We start from the raw sequence: 23,922 nt of genomic DNA, 5'->3' as shown, positions 1-23,922 counted from the left end.
ATTCCAACCATTTTCAAGACGATTGTGAGAACATTAATGGGAGCAGAAGTAGGCCATACAGCTTTTTGAGCCTGCAATCATGGCTGATCTTTGATCTCAACTCCACTTTACTGTCCAATCCCCATTTCCCTTGATTCCCTTAGTCTGAAAATCTACCTATTTTGGTCTTGAAAATACTCAATGACTGAGCATGCACAGCCCTCTAGGACATAGAATTCTAAAAGTGAAGAAATTCCTCATCTCAGTTCTAAATGACCAGCCCCTTACCCTGAGACTATCCTGCTTATTCTGGACCTTTCATCTGGTGGAAACAGCCCCATAACATCCATCTTGTCAAGTCCTCGCAGAATCTTAAAAGTTTCAGTTAGATTACACCTCATTCCTCTGAACTCCAGAAAGTATAGACCTATTCTACTCAATTCAATAAGGCCTGATCACGCTTTTTGTGCTCTCAGTCCTTTCATCCTCATGTGCCCCAGTCCACCAAAGCTGCCTATTTTTACCTCTATCATCCCCTACCTTGAGCTCAGACCACTTGCCACTGAAACTGACATCCATAAATGCTCTCTTGGTTGACCTTCCATCTCCCATGCTTCATAATGTTGAGCTCGTCCAAAATACCAGAAAGCTGGTTCCTGGCTGAAGCAAAGAATGGTAGGTAGCAAAGAATATCTCCAGGTTCATGTAGTCTCCTGGGGTACTTTTGATTAGCGTGGATAGACAGACTGTCTTTTTCATTGAGTTGCATTGAGGGCGCAACACAAAAACAGGCCAGTTCATCCCAATAGTATATGTTGATACCTCCTGTCATCCTGCTTCATCTAATCCTTTCATCCGATTATGCTTATTTAGTTTCCTGGTAAATGTGCAAGGAAATGTTATCCTCAACTTACCCTTGTGGTATAGCATTGACATTCATACCATTCTTTAGATAAGGAAGTTTCTCCAGAATACTCCGTTGGATTTATTAGTGGCTGAAATTCGTGACCTCAGGTTTTGGACTTTCCCACAAGTAGAAACATTTATTTTATGCCTCTGTCTGTGTAACCTACTCCTCCTACAAGCTCTTGAGATCTTTGCAGTCCTCCAATGCTGGCCTCTTGTGCATTCCCTAAATCCCTATGCTTGTCTTCCTCTCTGTTCCCCTTGAAGATGCTCCTCTTTGGCCAAGTTTTTGCTTAACTGACCTAATATTGCCTTATGGGGCTTGGTGTCAAGTTTTGTTTTATAATGCTCCTGTTAATTGCCTTGGGCTGGTTAACCGTGTAAAGGTACTATAGAAATGCATGTTCTTGTCTACTCTATCAAACCTTTTCATTGTCTTGGTGACTTTGATCAGGTTATTCTTGAGCTTTCTCTTTTCTAGAGAAAAGATCCAAAGCCTGTTCTGCCTTTCCTGATAAATGCATCTTAGTTCTGATATTGTCCTCGTTTCCCTATTACGATCTTGATGACACTTCAGAAACAGTTCATTGGCTGTAAACTGCTTTGAGATGTCCTGTGGTCATGAATGGCACTTAGGTAAATGTCCTTTGAATCTTTTTAGATCCTTCTCCAATCCTTTATTATGTTTTTTTATAACATGGAGATCAGAACCATGCTCAGTACTCTTGAGTGTGGTCTAACCAAGGCTCTATGCAAGTTTAGCATGACTTCCCAGTTTTCCACTACTATCAGTCCAGAAATGAATCCGTGTGCTTTATTTGCTTTTATGGCCTTTTTAACCAATGCTGCTGCTACATTTAATGATTTGTCTATCTCTAGATCATAGGCACACAGGAACTGGAGTAGGCCATTTAGCTCCTGGAGCCTGTTCTGCCATTCGCTGACATCGTGGCTGAAATGTGACCTAGCTGCATATACCTGCCTTTGCTCCATATACCTGAATGGCTTTGGTTAACAAAAAACTATCAATCTCAAATTTAAAATTAACAATTGATCTAGCATCAGTTGTTGTTTGCAAAAAGGAGTTTTAACCTTGTATCACCATTTGTGTGTAGAAATACTTCTTGATTTCACTCCTGAAAGGTCTGGCTCTAATTTTCAGACTATGCCCCCTAGCCCTAGACTCCCCAATTTTCTTCCTACTTACTCTTTCTATGTCCCCTAATACCTCAACTACAATCAAATCACCCCATAACTTTCTAACTTCCAAATTTGTGTAATCTTTCCTTATAATTTAACCCTTGAAGTCCAGGTATCTTTCTGGTGAATCTGTACTGCATTCCCTCCAGAGCTTTAGAAGGATAAAAGCAAAATACTGTGGATGCTGGAAATCCAAAATAAAAACAAAAAATGGTGGGAAAACTCAGCAGGTCTACAGCATCTGTGGGAAGAGAAACAAAGTTGACGTTTCGAGTCTGTAACTTTAATTTCGTTTCTCTCTCCACAAATACTGCCAGACCTGCTGAGTTTTTCAACCATTTTCTGCTTTTATGAAGGATACATTGGCCATGCCCAGAACTGCTCACAATACTCTGTGTGTGATCTAACCAGGACTTTGTATAGCTGTAGTATAACATGTATTCTTGTCCTCTAAATATAAAGGCCAGTATCCCATTAGACTTATTATTATTTTCTATACCTGTTCATGACTATGTTCCTGGACACCCAAATCTCTTTAGACCATTACACTTTCTAGCTTTTCATAATTGAGAAGGTATTCAGCTCTATCCTTGATCCATAGCGGATGGCCTCACGTTTATCTGTATTGAAATTCCATTTGCCACATTTTTGCCCACTCGCTTCTTCCGTTAAAACTGATGACGGTCATTGACTTGATGGGTTAGGTGGAATTTAATGACTCCACCCCAACCCCTCAGAGGCAGGAGAGGATCAGCCAGGAAGGTGTGAGGTGGAGACCCCAACACTTTTTCATCTCTAAGATAAAAGCTAAAAACTGCGGATGCTGGAAATCCAAAACAAAAATAAAAATACCTGGAAAAACTCAGCAGGTCTGGCAGCGTCTGCGGAAAGGAACACAGTTAACGTTTCGAGTCCTTATGACTCTTCAACAGAACCATACGGATTCGAAATGTTAACTGTGTTCCTCTCCGCAGATGCTGCCAGACCTGCTGAGTTTTTCCAGGTATTTTTGTTTTTACTTTTTCATCTCCCTCTGATTAAGTCCGGGGAATGGGAGGGCTTAATGGTTTTGCTGCCCTTGGAATCCTACCAGTGCCAGGTGGGGTACTCACCACCCAGGATTACTGCACAGCAAACTGGGTTTGCCTGCAGTCTTTTCGGGGTTCCCTGGTTCTCGGGTACTCCTATGTCCAACTGAGGGACCCAGCATCAGGAAGTGGGGGACCCGAAGGAACCCCCCCTCCCCTGCCTTTGCTGCCGATTCCCCCATCCCTGGGCCCTACATCATGCCACACTTAGCTGACTCTGGAGGATCCATCGGCAAACCTCTGCTTAGGCCCCAGTGCAATATTGACAGTGGCCACTGCTACCAGTGGTGCTGCCAGTACTGGAAGCAGCCAGCCAATCCCACTAGAAGGTTCCAGGATTTAATGTCCCAGGAATCCTCGGAGGCAGTGTGTCTGCTACACCAGTTATGTACTTTATTCTGTCCTGGAGATCAAGTTGATGGCCACCCATTTTCATTGTGGAGGTCAATGTCACCAACCACCCCCCACTCTCAAAACCTGGCTGCCCACATTAAATTCTGCCCATTAACTCTGTTTCTCTCTCCACAGGTGCTGCCTGACCTGCGTATTTCCAGCATTTTTTTTTTCAGATTTCCAGCATCTGCAGTAATTTGCTTTTGATTTAATCTGTTAATATCTCGTATTCCTTGGCTCCTCAAGCCATTCAGTGTCTTATTACCCAACTAGTAAGTGGCCTCCTTATTCTTGCCAAAATGCACCAGCTTACACCTGTCAGTAATGAATTTTGTGGGAGTGTGTAATGAGGCCTGAGTGCAACAAGGTACTAGTGCTTACTGGGGAATTTGATGCAGAGGGAGAAGGAGGCACTGCTTTTTCTTTCTCTTTTTCAGCCTCCAGAAGCTGATGAGTGTTCAAAGCTTAATTAAGTGAGCAGGTAGGAGATTGATCACTGAGTTTTAAGATTTTATCCCTCTGAACAGGGGCAGTAGTTTAAACTGATACTGAGGAGATGTAAGTACTGTGTTAAATTTTATAGCTTAACTAGTTAAGGTAGTTGGTAAACTACAGGTAACAATTAAGTGATATTTATAAATTTGAAATCTAATTAGCTTTATATAACACAATAAAGGTGGCAGAGCAGGTTATGTGTTGCAGCTGTAGCATGTGGACAGTGTGATCCACAGCAACCAGATCGGCAGTAAATATCTGCAGTTTGAGGAAGCTTTGGTCCAAACCCGGACAAAAGAGCTGAACTCAGGAGGTGAGGTGCGAGCGACTACCTTTAACAGCAAGATAGCGTTTGACCCAAGTGTAGCATCAAGGAGTCCTAGCAAAACTGGAGTCAATGAGACTTGGGGAAAATTCTCCAGTGGTTGGAGTCATACCTTGCACTAAGGAAGATTGTTATTGGAGGTCAGTCATCTCAGCTCTGGGACAAGAGTTCCTTAGGGTGGTGTCCTGGGCTCAACCATCTTCAGTTGTATTATGAATGACCTTCCCTCCTTCATAAGGTCAGAAGTCGGGATTTTGGCTGATGAATGTTCAGCACCATTTGTGACTCCTCAGATACTAAAGAAGTCTGTGTACAAGAGTAGCAAGACCTGGAGAACATTCAGGCTTGGGCTGATAAATGGTAAGTTACATTTGTGCCACACAAGTGCCAAACAATGACCATCTCTAACAACAGAGAATCCGACCGTTTCCCCCTGAAGTATAATGGCATTACCAATGCTGAATTCTCGACTATCAAACCCCTGGTGGTTACAATTGACTAGAAACTGAATTGGACCAGCTGTGTAAACATTGTGGTTACAAGAGCAGGTCAGAGGCTGGGAATTCTGTGGCAAGTAACTTGCCCCCTGACTCCCTAAAGCCTGTCCTCCATCTACGAGGCACAAGCCAGGAGTTTGATAGAATGCAATCCACTTGCCTGGATGAGTGCAACTCCAACAACATTCAGGAAGCTCAACACCATCCAAGACAAAGCTGCCCGCTTGATTGGCACCCAATTCCCCGCCTTCAACATTCACTCCCCCACCACCGACGCACAGTGGCAGCAGTGTACCATCTACAAGATGCACTGCATAACTCACCAAGGCACCTTTGAAAAACATCCCAAACCCATGACCGCTGCCATCTGGAAAGACAAGGACAGCAGAAGCATGCGAACACTACACCTGCAAGTTCCCCTCCAAGTCACGCACCATCCTGACTTGGAACTATATCACTGTTCCTTCACTGTCACTGGGTCAAAATCCTGGAACTCCCTTCCGCCCAGCACTATGGGAGTACCTACACCACGTGGACTGCAGCGGTTCAAGATGGCGGCTCACCATGACTTTCTCAAAGGCAATTAGGGATGGGCAAGTAATGCTGGCCTTGCCAACAATGCCCACATCCCATGAAAGAATAAAAAAAACTTCAGCTCAGAGTTGATGAGCTGGAGCCTTGACATCCTTCCTAAAATGTGGTGCCCAGAATTGAACATAATAGTCTACCTATGGCCTAACCTGTGTTTTTATAAGGTTTGTACTCTACTCCACTGTTAATAAAGTCGAGGATTCCAAGTGCATTTTTAAAAATGTCTTCTCAGCTTGCCCTGCCACCTTCATACACCCCAAGTCTCTGCACTGTTGCGCCCCATTTAAAATTGTACCAATTAGTTCACATTGCCTCTTCTCAATTTTTTTCAAGCAAAATGTAGCACTTCATGCATTTCTGCATTAAATTTCATCTGCCATGTCCCTACACATTACCAATTTTTCTCTATTCTCCTCAAATCTCTCATTATGCTCCTTAGTGTTAGTGTATTTCTGAGTTTTGTATCATTTGCAACCTTTGAAATTATGTCCTATAATCCCAAGTCCAGCTATTAATATATCTCAAAAAGAACAACAGTCCTAATACTGACCCCTGGTTGACACCACTATGTACTTCAGCCTGAAAAGCAACCAGTCACACTTTTTTTTTCTGTCCCTTGGTCCAGTTTTATGTCCATGCTCTCATTGTCCTTTTCATCCCATGGGCTTTAATTTTGCCAGCAAGTCTGTTATATGGTGCTTTGTCAAACACCTTTTGAGTGCCTACATACACAATATCAACTGCACTACCCTCATCTACCCTCTTCGTTACTTCTTCAAAGAAGTTGAACAAGTTAGTCAAACGTGATTTGCCTTTAACAAACCCATGCTGATTGGCATTTGAGAAGGTATGGACTGATGAATGAAGTTAATTTGTTTTGGTCTATTCTTCCTAAAAGGCTCCCCACCACTGATGGTGGACTAACTACTCAGTCATTGCTAGCTTTAATCCCTCCCCCTTTTTAAACGGGTGTAACATTTGAAATCCTCCAGGCTATGCTAGATTAACTTTGCTCTGTTTTCTGCCACAAAATAAAATAATGTCTAAAATTAAGTTTATTTGTTTAGAAATAAGTTTTACAGTACAAACAAAAATATACTTGTAAAATGCTGTTGATGATCCATTTTGGTGTGTAAAAATTGCTTAAGTTTGATTGTACTTTGACTTCGCCAACATGCTCAATTGAATTACTGTCTTGTACATGTCAAAAGATTACACTGTAATGTTACTGACTTTGGGTACTGCAGGTGTTGGGCTATCTTTTCCCTCGAGAAAAACTGATTAAATTTAAAACGTACAATCTATAGGCACTTTACGGTGTGATTATAGTTTTTTTTCTTATCCACAGCCTTGTTATGATTAGGAATGGTAGATATTCAACCACAAACCGCTTCAAATTTTGCTTCGAAGGGGAAGAAAGAACTTGCGTTTAGTTATAGGCTTTCATGAGTCCAGGACATCTCAAAGCACTTTACTGATAATTAAGTGGTTTTGTTTGAGTGTAGTTACTGTTCTAATATAGGAAATGCAGTAGCCAATTTGAGTACAGCAAAGTCCCACTAATGGCATAGAAATGTGACCAGGTAATCTGTTGTACTGATATTGGTTTGGGAATAAATGTTGGCAAAAATGCCAGGTAGAAGTCCCCTGCTGTTCTGCAAATAGCACCATGGGATCTTTTATGCCTACTTCAGAAGGCCATTGGGACCTTGGTTTAATGTCTCATCAGAAAGACGGCATCATGCTTTTTTATCACTTTCCCTTGGCCTCTTATTTCTCTACTCCTGTCTGTGCTCCCTTCTTTGACTGAATTACAAGTGTTTCAGCAGAAAAGGCCATTAATTCCTCTGCATGTGCCACCTATTTTATTCTAACTCTGCTCATCTCCTTTGATATCCCACTCTTTAAAGCCATAATCTAAGTAACTTTTTTCAAGAATGTATGCATTTGCTTTGATGATGGTCTGTAGCAGAGAGTTCCAAATGGTAATCAATCATTATGTTAAAAAAATTACTTTTTTATGACCTCCTTGAATACTCTGCGATTACCTGAGATTTGTGCCCTTCTTACCATTTCATTGACAAGTGCAAGCACTCTAGCATCTTCTACTGCAATGTAACTATTTAAAATCTGAAAAGACATTGATCAGCTCATAACTTAAACACTTGGGTGGCAGTGAAAAAGCACTGATTTCTTCAGTGTCTTTTTGGCTATAATCCTATATCTCCGATAACAGTATTAAATGGATTTGTGTAAAAATATTTTCACCTTTAGTAAAGTTAGTTTTATTAATACAAAAGCAAAATACTCAAGATGCTGGCAATCTGAAATTACAGAAAATGCAGTCCACGCTCACCAGGCCTGGCAGCATCCATGGAGAGAGAAACATTTGATATTTCCAGACTGTGACCTTCCACCTAGTTTTATTAACATTGGGACAGGCAAATTATTTTCTTGTCGGGTGTTCGCCTTCACAGATATTCTCATGTATTTGTAGGCAGAATGAGAAAGTGGCTGCTTGTTCTGGTGAAGGTTTCATAATAGTCTGTTATAATGTATGTGCTTGCATAGTAACTACAGTGCAGCAACAGACATTTGGCTCAACAGGTCTATGCCAGTGTTTATGCTCCACTTCAGCCTCCTCCCATCCTTTTTCATCTAACCCCATCAACATGTTGCATGGATCTTTCTAATGGCTGCAGCTGTTATTGAGAAATCTTCATTCTTCTGTAAATCTGCAGTAACTAGTAATAGTTGTGAGAGATTGTCAGTGAATTTGTATCTATTTCTAAAATGCTTACAAATTTTCCAAGTATTTCTTCAGTCCTTACCAAGCTGTAATTGATATTTTTCTTCTCCTGTTTTCACCCAAAAGTGGAAAAAAAGTCACCACAAAAATGCAAACCTAGTCTCTTCTTTGTATGATCTGCTTGACTTTAGCTAAACAATTTGATTCACAAAGGAATTTTTAAGATTGAAACACTGATATATCATAGAATCATGGATTGATACATCACAGAAGGAGTCTATTCAGCCCATCATTCCTGTGCCTGCCCTTTGAAAGAGCTATCCAATTAGTCCTGTTTCCCTGCCCTCTTCCCCATAGCGTTGCAAATTTCCCCCTTCATGTTTTTATCCACTTGTTTTTAAAAGTATTGTTGCATTTGCTCCCACCACCTTTTCAGGAACTACATTCCAGACCATTACAGTATGTTTTTTAAAAAAGTCTCATCTCACCTCTGATTCTTTTGCCAATTAGCTTAAATCTTTGTCCTTTGGACCTTTCTCTACTGGAAGCAGATTCTCTGGATCTACCCTATCAAAACCCAACATAGTTTTGAACACTTCTCTTAAATCTAACCTTGAGAATAATTCCAGCTTCCCTAGTCTAACCATGTAATTGTTTTGAATATAATTTATTGTATATACTTGTAACTTGTGTTAGTGGCTTTTCAGAAATGGTTACCAGATGTCATTTTGGAAAAATTGTACTATCAATTAGCCCCCACTAAACCTAAAACACTTTGTTTTTGTTGGTTGAGAAATGAAGACTGTTACACCTATTAATTTTCCCCTGACCCCCAAAAAAGGGAAAACTGATGAATTGGACTGATCAGCAACCCTTGGGCACAAATACATTTGTAATATTTTTCCTTTTCCCTGTCAAAATTTTCTTTTCTACTTTTGCTTCTGTAATAACCTGACCTCTAACTAAAAGAGTAAGCTTGCTCCTGAGTGACATGCAAGAGCAGCATGTGTTGACTTTTAGTTTTCTTCCCCTTCCTCACTCCTTGTGAGGAGACTGCTCAACTGAATGTTTCACAATGACTGAAAAGATAAACTTCAACATCACCAAGCTGACGCAGTATTGATGAATTAATGTTTGGGACTACCTAGTTGTTTGTCGAAAGTTCAATGAATTATCAGAAGACGGAATAACTTCTTAAATAACCTTGCATATATTGGGTTGCCATGCACATGAGATGATATGCATTCTCAACCTAGCACATAACATGGCAACATAGATATATGGCACAGAAAGAGGCAATTCAGCTCATCATGTCTGTGCCAGCAGAAAAAAAGCTATCAAGCCTAATTCCATTTTCCAGTTCTTGATCCTTACTTAGCCTTGTAGATATGGCATCTTAAATGCGAATAAGAGTGTTTTTTAAATGTCTCTACCATCCTTTCAGGCAGTGACTTCAGATCACCCACCACCCTTTGGGTGAAAGAAATAATTACCCTCCACTCCCCTCTAATTCTTTAACTTTAAATCTATGCCCCTGGTAACAAAAATTGGTCCTTCCTATCGACTCTATCTAGCCCTCTCATAATTGTATACATCTCAATTAAATCTCCCCTTAGCCTTCTGTGCTTCAAAGAAAACAAACCCAGCCCATCCAGTCTTTCCTCAAAGCTAAAATTTTCCATTCTTGGCAATATCCTTGTAAATTTCTTCTGTACCCCCTCTAGAATTTTTTTTTTAAATATACAAATTTAAAATTCAGAGCCATACAATTAATCGTTTCTAATCAAGATTTACAGTAGAGTTCTGTTGGATCAATATTTTGTGATGAGTGAATTTTAGCCAGAGGTGGAACCTGTTGCATCAAAATGTCTATTTTGTGTTTCTGTTGTAATTCAGTAAGATGCCACCCAAAAGATAATGGAGAAAATTATTGTTTATGGGATTGAGATTTATGTATTAGCATGGATTATCGATTGGTTAACAGAGTAGGAATAAACAGGACATTTTTGGGTTGATAAGCTGTAACCAGTACCACAAAGATTAGGGCCTCAACTTTTCATAATCTATGTCAATGACTTAGGTGAGGGAACCTTATGCAATGTATCCAAGTTTGCCAACAATACAGAGTTAAGAGGGGAACTAAGCTGTGAGGAGGACTCAAAGAGGCTGCAAACTGAGAACATGAGAAAAGGAATACAATGTAGAGAAATATGAATTTGCCAACTTTGTTCAGTAAAATACAAAAGTAGAATGTTTTTCATTTGGTGTGAAATCTGTGAAATGTTAGTACTCAGAGGATCTGGCTGTCCTTGAACACAAAGTGAACATGTGATACAGCAAGAAATTAGGAAGGCAAACCATATGTTAGACTTGGAATATAAGAGTAAAGAAGCCTTGCTGTAATTATAGAGGGCTTTGAGACCACACCTGGAGCTGTGAACAGTTTTGGAATTGTTACCTAAAGAAGGATAAATTTGCTTTAAAGGGAGTGCAGCAAAGGTTCAATACTGATTCCTGGGATCAGGGCATTGTTCTGTGAAGAGATATTGAATAGGCTAGGCCTATATTTTCTCCAGCTTAGAAGAATAAGAGGTCATATCATTGGCACATATAAAATTATTAAGAGGCTTGATACTGTAGATGTTAGGAGGATGATTTCCTTGGCTGGGGAGTCAAGAACTAGTAATCTCAGACTAAGGGGCTGGCCACTTAGGATTGAGATGATGAGAAATTTCTTCACTGAGGTTGTGAAAGTTTGGAATTCTCTATCCGATAGAGCTGCAGATGCTTAGTTGAAGAATATAAGGGTAGTGTGGGAAGGTGGAGGTCAGGTAGAAGATCAACAATGATCTTATTGAATGGAGGAGCAGGTCGAGGGGCTAAATGTGGCTGACTCTGAAATTCCCTCTGAAATAGCCCAGCAAGCCACTCAGTTGTATCAAACCACTACAGACAATTGGATAAGGAATGAAACTGGATGGACCACCCGGCATCAATCTAGGCACTGAAAATGACAATGGCAAACGGGGCTCTGTCAACCCTGTGAAGTTCTCCTTAATAACATCTGGGAGCTTGTGCCAAAATTGCAGATTGCTGTTCCTTCATTGTCACTGGGTCAAGATCCTAGAACTTCCTCATGGACTGCAGCAGTTCAAGAAGACAGCTCACCACCACCTTCTCAGGACGATTAGGGATGGGCAATTAATGCTGGCCTAGCCAGCAACATCCACATCTCATGAATGAATATTTTTAAAAATGGCCCTGTCCTGCGCCTATTTCTTATGTTCTTATATCTAGTTTTCTTTTGAAATATTACTACAAGTTATAAAATGTGTTTTTGCTGATGCGTAGTTGTCTTCAGTCGTGTAATCTGGTTTTAAAGTAGGCATAGCCATCATTATTTAGAATTATTGGAATTGTGTAGAGGAATGACAAAGTAAATCATTAGATGTGTCAAATAAATAAAACATAAGATGTCTCGATAGATTAGATGAAGGAGTGAACATTGATTACATCGGGAAATAATTTGTGGCTGTAGATTTTGGATAGTTTAGTGTCTTGTCAATGTTAAAGTGAGCTGTCACTTCTGAGGCAAGTTTTTGATGCAAAAGTTGTATTTGCTATTTCTGATTTGTTAGCTTCCTGGTTGATTTAGTCCTCTATGGTTCATGCAAAATGCATGCAATTCACTGAGTTGAAGATCTGAACCCTCATTTTCAACATTGACTGAAGAAGTGTTCAGGTAGTGGATATTTTAGAGTGGTTTAGGGAGCCACTTTCTGGACTAAAGATAGAATTGCTTCTCTTTAGCCGATGTCCATTGTGTTTCACATAAAGTGCTTCTATGTATCAATTAACATATTAAGGAATAGAAGGTGCGTTGTTTTATTAATTGGGAATATATTTGTTTTGAGAAAGGAGATGGAGTTCTGTTATAATTGTGTTTTCATTTACTTTTTGGCAGAAGCAATTTTCTCGCATATATTCAGCAATTCTTATGGTTGGGGAAACGCTTATAGTTCAATGTCAAAGTTAACAATCCATTCAACGGCTTCAGCTGCTGCATTGTGAATGGTTGTGATGCTTCCAGGAATGGATCTCTCGGGGCAGAAGTTCAGTATGTGGGTGATGGTCTTACTTGGATGGCCGTAGTCACAGTTTGAGCTGTTCCTTATATTCCACTTTTGGAACAAATGTCCACATTTTCCCTGGTCCACCCTCAAATGGTTGAGGGTTGTCCAAATTTTCTGTGAAAGGTTGAAATCTTGGACTTCACCACTTTGATCAGTTACCAGCGTTTGGTTGGTGATGCTTGCAGTCAACCAAAGCCTTGGTACTCGACGAGAATGCAAGCATAGCTAATTCATGTTTTAAAGCCCAAGTCATATACAGAATTACAAAATCTCTCCACGCTCGAAGGATTCCTCATGTAACTTCAATAAATGCAAGTTATTGATTCACTCATAACTAAAAGGAATTTCAATCTATAATGTAGGTTAAATGTACAAGGAAAGTGTTCACCATATAATAAGATGGTACTTGTGTGTGTTTCAGATCCAGGTATATGAGTGGTAGAATGGAAAAGCAGAATATATTTTAAAGGGGTGAGAGACTGGTATATGTTGGTATTTGTAGGGACCTGGGCATTTTTGGAGACAAATCAAATAAAGTTAACATGTAGGCACAGCAAGTAGTTAGGAAGGCAAATTGTGTGTTTGTCTTTAGTGCAAGAGTATTTTGGTGAGATCACATCTTGAGTACTATGTACAGTTTTGAACCCGTACCTAAAGAAGGCTATACTTGTCTTAGAGGGGGTACAAGATAGATTCTTTAGATTAATTCTCAGGGTGAGACAGCTGTACTTTGAGGACAAGATTGAGTAGATTCTCTGGAGTTTAGAAGAATGAGAGATATGAACATTCTTAGAGGTCTTCACAGGTAGATTCTCAGAGGCTGACTCCTTGACTGGAGAGTCTGGAACTTGGGGTCATAGTCTCAAGATAAGATGTTGGCCATTTAAGAGTGAGTTGAGGAAAAATTTCTTCTCTGAAGTGGTTGTGAATCTTTGGAATTCTCTATCCTAAAGAACTGTTGTGGTCAGTAATTGGACACTAGGGGAATTAAGGAATATAGGGATAGAATGGGAACGTGGTGTTGGTTTAGAAGTTCAACCATGATCTTAATGATGGAGCAGACTTGATGAGCTCTTTGACCTCCTCCTGCTCCTATTTCTTATGTTCTTGTGAGGTTTGGACCTGTCATTTTCAGAATCTTTGTGTATCGTGGCTAATCTAATTCCACTCAAATGATCTTTGGAAAAAAAATGTTGTCATATCGTATGTGTTCATGGGTCAAGGTATTTATTTCCATCTTCCACCAAGAAGTGATGTAAAGTACTGACTGTATGGATCCTTTGGATTCAGCAAATTAGTTGCGATTGATAAGGCATTTTTCTAAATCAACTAATACTTGACAAAATTAAACTTAACGATCTGGCTACAAAGCATTTATTTAATACTGCACTAATAAAATTTTTGAAGAACCTCGTAAAACGTGTGTAAGATGTTTTTAGTCTAGAGTGTGTTAGATGGGCAATGTTATGAGGCTGTCATTGTCACCTTAACCATGAACTGTGTTGCTGTGTAATGCCTATCAGTGTGGTGTTCTGTTAGAATTGAGAAATATGGGTGACGCTTCCATTTTTCAAATGTGTTTTCCCTTGGTGGATGGTCACAACCTGCATTGTGTGATTTAGTCATGTGAGAGCTGGATATATTTTACTTTCTAATAGAGAAATACCATACGTAAGAATTTACATTCATGTAGAATGAAGTTTATGAGAAAAGCAGTATTACATTACTGAGTTAATAATTAGATAACTTGAGCTAGCTTGTCTCCTACAATAAATTTGTTACTTTTATGTAAGAATTATAAATGATCATTGTGTACATTAAATGCTACCCTAAGGATTCCTTGCAGACCTGCAGTGTGTAGGAGATACTAAGATGATAATCAAAACAGAAGTGAACTTCCACAGAACTACAAATTTAATTAAATATATTTTGGAAAACAAAAGCTGAATTCTTCAGTTGGCTATTATGTGTACTGCTTGTGAGACAGGTAGCTGATTACAAAGATGAAGAACAGGATTGCTAAACTACTTCACTTGCATCTAGATGTGGTTACACTTTTAATGTTGGCAAATTGTTGTCTTGAGTTGGATCTTTGACATGTAACAGTTTAAAAAATGACACCCAAAAGCTTCTGGATGCTTAACTGACCATCTGGCATATTTTAAAGGTTTGCCTTAGACCAATTGCTGTTCTGCAACAATGCAAAGTCAGAGTGGTATGAGACTATCTGTCGGAGGAAAATATGATTACCTAATGATGAGGGTTTAATTATCTAGGTGACAACTGTTGTGTAGTAAAGCGAATAGCGGACACGGTTCCCATTTTATCTTCTTTCCTGAAGGCATGCTAGATATGGTTCTCTGGAAGTCAGCAGCTCTCGTTCCTTGCATTGTTTTTATTCATACGCGGGATGTGGGCATCACCAGCCAGGCCAGCATTTATTGCCCATCTCTAATTGCCCTTGAGAAGGTGACAGCTAGCCGCCTACTTGAACCATTGTAGTTCATTTGGTGTAGGTACATTCACAGTGCTATTAGGCAGGGAGTTCCAGGATTTTGACCCAGTCACAGTGAAGGAACGGCAATAAAGTTCCAAGTCAGAATGGCGTGTGGCTTGGAGGGAACTTGCAGGTGGTGGCGTTCCCACGCAATTGCTGCACTTGACAACCTAGGTGGTAGAGGTCCCGGGTTTAAAAGGTACTATCTAAGGAGTCTTGGTGAGTTGCTGCAGTGTATCTTGTAGATGGTACACACTCCTGACACTGTGCATCGGTGGTGGAGGGCGTGAATATGTAAAGCAGTGAATGGGGTTCCATTCAAGTGGGCTGCAATGTACTGGCTGATGTTGAGTTTCTTGAGTGTTGTTGGAGCTGCATTTATCCAGGCAAGTGGTAGGGTATTCCATCACACCTCCTGATTTGTACCTTGTAGATGGTCGACAAGCTTTGAGGAACCAGGAGATGAGTTACTCACCGCACAGTTCCCAGCCTCTGACTTGCTCTCATAGTCACAGAATTTATATGGCTGGTCCAATTCAGTTTCTGGGCAGTGGTAACCACAGGATGTTGATTGTGGGGGATTCAGCGATGGTAATGCCATTGAATATCAAGTGGATATGGTTAGATTCTCTCTTGTTGGAGATGGTCATTGCCTGGCAATGGTGTGGCATGAATGTTACTTGCCACTTATTAACCCAAACCTGAATGTTGTCCAGGTCTTGCTTCATACGGACACAGACTGCTTCAGTATCTGAGGAGTTGCGAATGGTTCTGAACATTGTGCAGTCATCAGTGAACACCCCTACTTCTGACCTTATGATGGAAGGAAGGTCATTGATGAAGCAGCTGAAGATGGTTGGGCCTAGGATACTGCCCTGAGGAACTCCTGCAATGATGTCCTGGGACTGAGATGATTGACCTGCAACAACCACAACCATCTTCCTTTGTGTTAGGTATGACTCCAAACAGTTGTTAAGATATGGCAGGTGGTATTTGCAAGGCTGACCAAATCCACAAGAGAAACTTGGCCAAGCTATCATAATGGTTTTGGCTATTTGTATTTATTACGAGAAGGTTTGTGCACTGAATTCAGAAATAATGAATCTGCTTACATCTTAGATTTTAAAAAGTAAATTAAAACATTTATTAACAAAAGAAAAGAATAAAGTATATACACAGGATTACAATTACATGGTTACTTAATATTACAACAGTTCCCAAAATTGCTAGTTAATCAAACTCCCAACTACACACCCTCTTTAAGGCAACTGTCCAAAATAGATTTTAAATTTGTAGAGACAATCCAGCAAGATTACCACACACACCCACTCAACAATGGAATTCCAAAGGCTTTTAACACAACTTTGCTTACTAGAACAGCAGATTTCTGCAAAGTGGCTAGAGGCTTTTCCCCAAGTCTGTTTCACTTGGTTGCATCTATCAGATCTTGCACAGCCACACCTCCACAGCTTTCCAATCCTTCCATAAATATATTTCTTCCTCTTTAATCTGTAAATCCCATTGTTACCCCATGTCTTTGGAATTTACTTTTCCCGTAATATAAAAATCTTCAATGTTGTCATTATGGCTGGCACTTTTGGGAAAAATCAATGTAATAACCTGCTTTATTTGTCTTGTTAGTTGTAAACATCCTACCATGTCTCTTTGAAAACCAAACACTTCTCCACTTATCTTAAAATGCAATTTTCATTCACACCCTATCTGCTGACTTTACCCTAGCTCACTCATTAGCATTTCAAATGCCCTTTTACACCTTACTCTGTTGATAATTTCAACCCTGCGGTCTATCTGTCTCTAATTTTTTAAAATCAGCCGCACAGACAGAACCATCCACGCACATGCACAAACATAAGCCTACTCTACAGTACCCCACAGTAATATTATGAAAAATATGATGGTTTTGTGACACATTGGGGAGATTTCCCTGTGATTCCCATTGAGTCCAATTTTGCCAGGGTTCCTTGATGCCACCTTCTGTCAAATGCTATCTTGATGTCAAGGGCAGTCAATCTCAACTCACCTCGAGAGTTCAGCTCTTTTGTCTATGTTTGGACCATGACTGTAATGACAGGGGCTGAGTGGCCTTGGCGGAACCCAAAATGAGCATCAGTGAGCAGGTTATTGCTGGGCAAATGCCGCTTCATAGCACTGTCAACAACCCCTTCCATCACTTTGCTGATGATCGAGAGTAGACTGATGGGGTGGTAAATGACTGAATTGGATTTGTCCTACTTTTTGTGGGCAGCACATTCTTGGGCAATTTTCCACGTTACTGGGTAGGTAGGTGCCAGTGTTGTAGCTGCACTGGAACAGCTTGGCAAGGGGCACAGCTAGTTCTGGAGCACAATCTTCAGTACTATTGACAGAATCATATCAGGGACTGTAGCCTTTGGGAGTATCCAGTGCCTTGAGCCATTTCTTGATACCACGTAGAGTGAAATGAATTGGCAGAAGACTGGTAAGTGTGATGCTGGGGACCTTGGTGGGGGTGTGGAGGGGCTGAGATCATCTACTTGGCACTTCTTGCTGAAGGTGGTTGCTCGTCCTTTGCATTGATGTGCTGAGCTCCCCCATCATTGAGGATGTGGACATTTGTGGAGCCACCCCCTCCTGCTAGTTGTTTAACTGTCCACCACCATTGACGACTGAATGTGGTAGGGCCACAGAGCTTAGATCAGATCCACGGGTTGTGGGATCTCTTAGCTCTTGCATGATCTGTCATAAATTGTTTGCTGTGGCTCACTGAGCAGCCCCCTTGCTTCTGAGCTAGGAAGTTCCAGGTTCAAGTAAAGCTCCAATACTTCAGCACAAAAATCAAGGCTAACATTCAGTTCAAGGGGTTGTATTTGGAAGAGACATGGAACCAAGTCCCTGCCTCTCCTTGAATGGTGGACATAAAAGATATCATGGCACTGTCTTGAAGAAGAGCAGGGCGGTTATCCTCAGCATCCAGATCAATGTACAGATTATCTGGTCATTATTACATTGCTGTTATTGGAGCTTCTTGTGCGCAAATTGGTTGCCGTGTTTCCTGCATTACCACAGTGACCACATTCATTGGCCCTAAAGTGCTTTGAGATGTTCATTGGTCGTGAAAGGCATCATGTTAATGCAAGTGGTTCTGTGCTTTTGTGTGATCCTGGACATGAATGTTAGCTTTATCCATTTACGGGTGTGGCAAAGCCTATGTAACAGTATGAAGGTAGTAGGAGGCAGAACTAGTTTTAAAAATATAAATAAGTACGTTGTGCTTTTGGTATAAGGCGAAAACTGGGGGTAGTTAAACTGGCTGCATGACATGATGTGCCTGAGTTCCAGAAAGTGGCTTATGTTCGACTGCCATACAATATTACTAGAGTAAAATCTCAATGGGTCAAATCCCAGGGGAACTGCCTCCAAATTAGTGTTAAGCAGAGATTCATGATAGCTGAGGAGGCCCCATGCCCACATGAATGCGTCTCTTTGTAACCTGATATGCCTACAAATGCGGTCTCTGTCTAAAGCAACAGATTCAAATCCAAACGAGAAACAGTAAAGCAGTAAATGTGTGTGAAAAAGTCTTTATTCAATTTGTTCACACCTTACAATGACCCGACATAGTAAAGGGCCGAGGTTTGCATTGAAAATTGCCATTCGTTAGCTCCGGAAAAACCTCTGTCACTTTCTTCTGTTCAGCGTGCTGTCTTCTCGTGCTCGATACAGTCCACCATGTCGTCAATGTAGTCAAACAACTTTTCAATGTTCTTATGCTATGAAATCCCGCAGTATCTCTACGGCCTTTGCGGCATTGGCTAGGGAGACAGGAAGGTGAGTGGGCAGGCATTCACTGGACTTTTAAGGGTCATCAGCCTCTTTGGGGCCCCATGGTTTCGCACTTTTGTGTGGTCTAACTCCACTCTGGTTAGCGACATCATATGTCAAGCGTAGACAATTTCAGGTAGCCCAGAGTTACCTGTGTGGAACTTTGGCTCGTCATGGGCATTGTTTTATGGGATTTGCTATTCTGCTGTTGGGAATGATTCACGACTTTGACATAACTGGAATTTCGTCTCATCTGAGTTTGACTCACTGCGATTTCACTGTATTCTGTTTAAACCAGGGAAATCTTGTTTGGATGCTGTAAACGTCATCTAATTGTTGTTCATTCAGCCTGGAAATGGGGTTGCCAAAGGACAAAGTCATGAATTTGTATTCCAATAGTAGAGAGTTTTAAAGTGCCCTAAAACTAGACTGACAGCAGCAGATTATGTTTCTGTCAGATGGGGATCACAAATTCTGTTTTCAAGTATTGCAAATAGCAGTTAGGAATTTTTTCCACTTATATATTATAGGAAGCTGAAGGCACATTTTTATTTTTCAGCGACATAGTAGGAACTGTGCATTTTCTTCCTCCCGCTTCCTGGTTCAAGCCTGGAAGCATTGAAAGCAATTATTGCCCTCCTTCCTGTTGGTTTAGTTAGCAGCAAAGATTAGACCTAGGATCTTTCTACATCGCAGGCTCCCATTTATCAATGCATTGACCAATGGAATTGTCAGTGGAAACCATATTCTTGAATTCCATAATAAAAACAAGTTCTGGAATGACTCAGCAGGTCCGGCAGCATCCGTGGCAAGAGAAACAGAGTTGATGTTTCGAGTCAAATGTGACTTTTTGCTTTAATTTTATTCTAGAATTCCATATTTGGGCCAATTTTGGATTTTCCACATTACTCTTTAATGGATCTGCTTTACTTTAATTTATGACTTGTGATTGATTGTTTTTATAATTTACAGGCAGCTGATGAGCCTGCCTATCTCACAGTGGGGACAGATGTCAGTGCCAAGTACCGTGGTGCCTTCTGTGAGGCAAAGATTAAGACCGTGAAGCGACTGGTAAAGGTTAAGGTATGTTCCTTGCTGTTCATCAGAAATCCATTCCTTTATTCAGCCACTTTTCTCTTACTATAATATTTTGTTGAGGGGAGGTTTCAGTATGCTAAGTACACTTTTGTTATGTCATATTATCTAGGTGATCTTTAAGCATGACAGTTCTACACAAGTTGTCCAGGATGACCAAGTGAAAGGCCCATTAAGGGTATGTATGACTTTTCACTGATGTTCTGCTTGAATTCCTCCAAGTTAAAGCTTACATTGGTGCAGAAATGAACCCATCATCAGACTTTCTCTGCGCTTTCTTTGCCAGTCTCTCAAGATTTACCTTATATAAACTACAACTCATGCAAAATTGCCACTACTGTTAAGTCCTGCTCTCCTATCACATCACCAATCTCCACTTAGTCTCAATTTCCCCATGTATAATGTTAGATTTAAGAAGTACAAGTTGTTTAATACCTCTTCAGCCCAGAATGCTTAAGACCAAGGCATGTCTGGATTTCAGAATTCTCTGGATTATAGAATAACGTTAGAATGCCTAACTACAAGTGTGTGAATCAGATATAAGTAAGTATCTGAGACATAAAATATGGTTAAAATTAGTGTTAAGACATCGAAGTGCACATTTTCAAATCCATTCATTTGAAAATGTGGGCTGATGCAGTCGGTTCCAGACTAAAATTTAGCATCTTCAACAGTTAAGCAATACACCTCTTTATAAATGCTTTTTAAGGCTTGTAAATCCCAATGCATTCATAGAACAGTAAGTGCTCGCTTAACATTGTAGCTGCATTCTTGAAAAGTACAACCTTAAATGAAATAACAATAAGTGAATTAGATTTTTCCATTATAACCAATGTAAAAGCTGTAGCTAGGTTCTGTAGGACTTTCCTCATCAGAAAAAAACATGAAAACATTATACCCTGTAAGTTGAAATACTTTTGATTGCAAAATTCCCATAGTTCTAACTTCACATCCACAAACTCCCTCCACCACTGACGCACAGTAGCAGCAGTGTATATCACCTTTGGGGGAGGTGATGGTATAGTGGTATTGTCACTGGACTAGTAATCCAGAGACCCAGGGTAACGCTTTGGGGACCGGGCTTTGAATCCCACCATGGCAGATGTTGGAATTTGAATTCAATAAAAATCTGGAATTAAAAGCCTAATGGTGACCGTGAAACCATTTTCGATTTTGTAAACACCCAACTGGTTCACCATTGTCCTTGTGGGAAGGAGATCTGCTGTCCTTACCTGGTCTTGCCTACGTGTGACTCCAGACCCACAGCAATGAACAAAGGCAATAAGGGATGGGTAATAAATGCTGGCCTAGCGAGGGACGCCCACACACCATGAATGAATGATAAAAAAGATGTGCTGCAGGAATTCACCAAGGCTCTTCAGACAGCATCTTCCAAACCCATGACCACTACATCCTAGAAGGGCATGGGCAGCAGATAATGGGAACGCCACCATCTGGAAGTTCCCTTCCAAGTCACTCACCATCCTGACTTGGAAATATATTGCCTTACCTTCACTGTTGCTGGGTCAAAACCCCGGAACTCCCTTCCGAACAGCACTGTGGGTGTACCTACACCACATGGACTGCAGTGGTTCAAGAAGGCAGCTCGCCACCACCTTCTAAAGGGCAACTAGGGATGAGCAATATGTGCTGGCCCAGCCAGCGAAACCCACATCCCGTGAATGAATAACGAAAAATAAATGAAATAACGTTTGAAGTAAGATAAATTTCAAAATATAAAAAGTATTCTGACTCTTGGTACTCACCTCCAGCTTGCCGACCCTCCGACTCCCTGCCTCTCTCCTGATCGGCGATCCCACCCCTTGTCTTACTGCCTCTTCAGTTTGTTGCCCCTCCTGCTCCCTGACCCTCTGGCTTGCTGCCACTCCCATTCCCCAATCCTCCGGCTTGACGGCCCTCTTAGTCATCGCCGATTGTGCTCGCCGACCCTCCCTTTTGCTTAGACACCCTCCCCCACCTTGGTGCTGCTCCTGCAAACTGCTTTCCTCCCCTGAACCCTTTTTGTGTATGAGGTCTTGCGAGGTGACTGGCAAGAGGCAGGAAGAACAGTTTCGAGTTGCTGGATTGCAGCGGTAAGCTGCAAGCTTAAAAGGGGGACAAGAGGGAGGATCATTGAGAGGGAAGGTTGGCAATGACCGGAAGGATCAGCAAGAGCAAGGGTCAGCAGCGACAGGGAGGTACAGCGAGAGGCAAGGTCGGCAGCAATTGGGAGGTTCAGCGAGAGAGAAGATCAGCAAGAAGGAAGCTCGGCAGTGACTGGAAGGGTCAGTGAGAGGGAAGGTTGGCAGCGTCTGGGATGGTTAGCGAGAAGGAATGTTGTCAGTGACTGGAAGGGTGGGCGAGAGGTAAGGTTGGCAAGAGGGTGTGTGGGTGAGAGAAAAGGTCGGCAGCAATTGGAAGGGTTGGTGAGAGAGAAGGTTGCCAAGAGGGAAGGTCAACAAGAGGGAGTGTCAGCAGAAGGAAAGGTCGACAGTAACCACAAGGGTCGATGAGGGGAAGATGGGCATTGACCAGAAGGGTCAGTAAGAAGGAAGGTTGTGAGAAGAAAGGTCGGCAGCGACTTGGTGGGTCGGTGAGAGGGAAGGTCGGTGGTGACCAGGAGGGTCAGGGAGCAGGAGAGGCTATAAGGCCATAAGACCATAAGATGTAGGAGCAAAAGTAGGTATTTTGGCCCATCAAGTCTGCTCCACCATTCAATGAGATCATGGCTGACCTGATAATCCTCAACTCCACTTTCTTGCCTTTTCCCCATAACCCTTGATTCCCTTACTGATTAAAAATCTGTCTATCTCAGCCTTGAATATACTTAATGACCCAGCTGTACAGTCTTCTGCGGTAAAGAATCCAACAGATTGACTACCTTCTGAGAGAAGAAATTCTTCCTCATCTCTGTTTTAAATGGGCACCCCCTTACTCAGATTATGCCTTCTGCTCATAGACTCTCCCACAAGTGGAAACAACCTCTCAGCTTCTACCCTGTCAAGCCCCCTAAGAATCTTATATGTTTCAGTAAGGTCGCCTCTCATTCTTCTAAACATCAGTGAGTACAAGCCCAACCTACTCAACCTCTGCACAAAAAATGGTGTCGATCAGCTCATGCAACCCTATGTCAGACCTGGCAGGAAACTAGGTTAAAACGAAGCTTCCGACATGAAACGCAAATACTATTAGTTAATTGACGTTAAAGCAGAGCAACTTAAAATGGGGCAACTTAAAACTGGGACTTGCTGTATACATTTGAAGACTTTTGCATTTATCTGAGGTCCTTAACTAATCCGTACCCTCTATACTGCTGCTTTCCAAACTATTTTCCTATTTTCTCTCTCTCACTTAAATATACACACAGACAAGTGTCAATACTTTTGAAACAGAATTGCCAGCTTGGGGTAAGGAATGTGTACACCACACAGACAGGAGAAGAAATATAGCAAAGTTTGAAGCCACCAAGTCTTCCTGGCTTAGCTGCACGACCTCTCAGTTTTTCCCACTCTCTGGACATATCAGTCAGTCCCTGAGTTACACTTTCCTGCCTCTGCTTGCACCAAGTTGGCGTACAAATATCCTGGGCCCTCTCATCACTTGCTATTTATAGTGTTTTCTAAGGTCAAAGAGCACTTGGGGCTCACCATCCACCCCTTGCTTTTGGTAACATTGATCCAGTGGGTCAATGGCTGTCCCACCAGAGCCTCCGGACTGGTTATTTTTCCTCCATGGTCACTATTTCTGCCTCGGAAAAGGGGGAGCTTGAGACCCCAAAAGCTATCTCTGCAAACCCCTCAGCTAAATAAAAATACCAGACAACTTCTGTTTCCAGATTTTGGATTTCCAGACTGGAGAGGTTACAGTGCACTGTGCGACCTGTTCTTGATCAGACTTGCATTATGTGAGACAAATAGTGATATGCATTTATAAAATAACTGGTTGCCTATTTAAAATGGGGTCTTTGAACAATGCTGAGAAAGCAGATCATAGTGGTTGCATATCGGATGAGGAATCTTTTCTACCTACTAAATTTTATATTTGGTTTTCCCAGGGCGTGGGATTTTTATTCGTTCATGGGATGTGGGTGTCGCTGGCTAGGCCAGCATTTATTGCCCATCCCTAATTGCTCTTGAGAAAGTGAGCTGCCTT

General features: G+C 41.3%; 1 protein-coding gene across 5 annotated transcripts in view; it reads left to right on the top strand.

The window, feature by feature from the left end:
- Positions 1-23,922, top strand: part of arid4a (AT rich interactive domain 4A (RBP1-like)) — a 119,501-nt gene that overhangs the window by 10,307 nt on the left and 85,272 nt on the right. For all 5 annotated transcript variants that reach the window (XM_041214294.1, XM_041214296.1, XM_041214298.1 and 2 more), the window contains exons 3-4: positions 19,648-19,758; positions 19,883-19,948. In XM_041214294.1, the coding sequence (XP_041070228.1) occupies positions 19,648-19,758; positions 19,883-19,948 (177 nt within the window). The remainder of the gene's footprint in view (positions 1-19,647; positions 19,759-19,882; positions 19,949-23,922) is intronic.

Source organism: Carcharodon carcharias, chromosome 20, assembly GCF_017639515.1.
Source record: "Carcharodon carcharias isolate sCarCar2 chromosome 20, sCarCar2.pri, whole genome shotgun sequence".
NCBI lineage: Eukaryota > Metazoa > Chordata > Chondrichthyes > Lamniformes > Lamnidae > Carcharodon > Carcharodon carcharias.
Note: the sequence above shows the minus strand (reverse complement) of the source record. Positions and strands in the feature narration are given on the sequence as shown.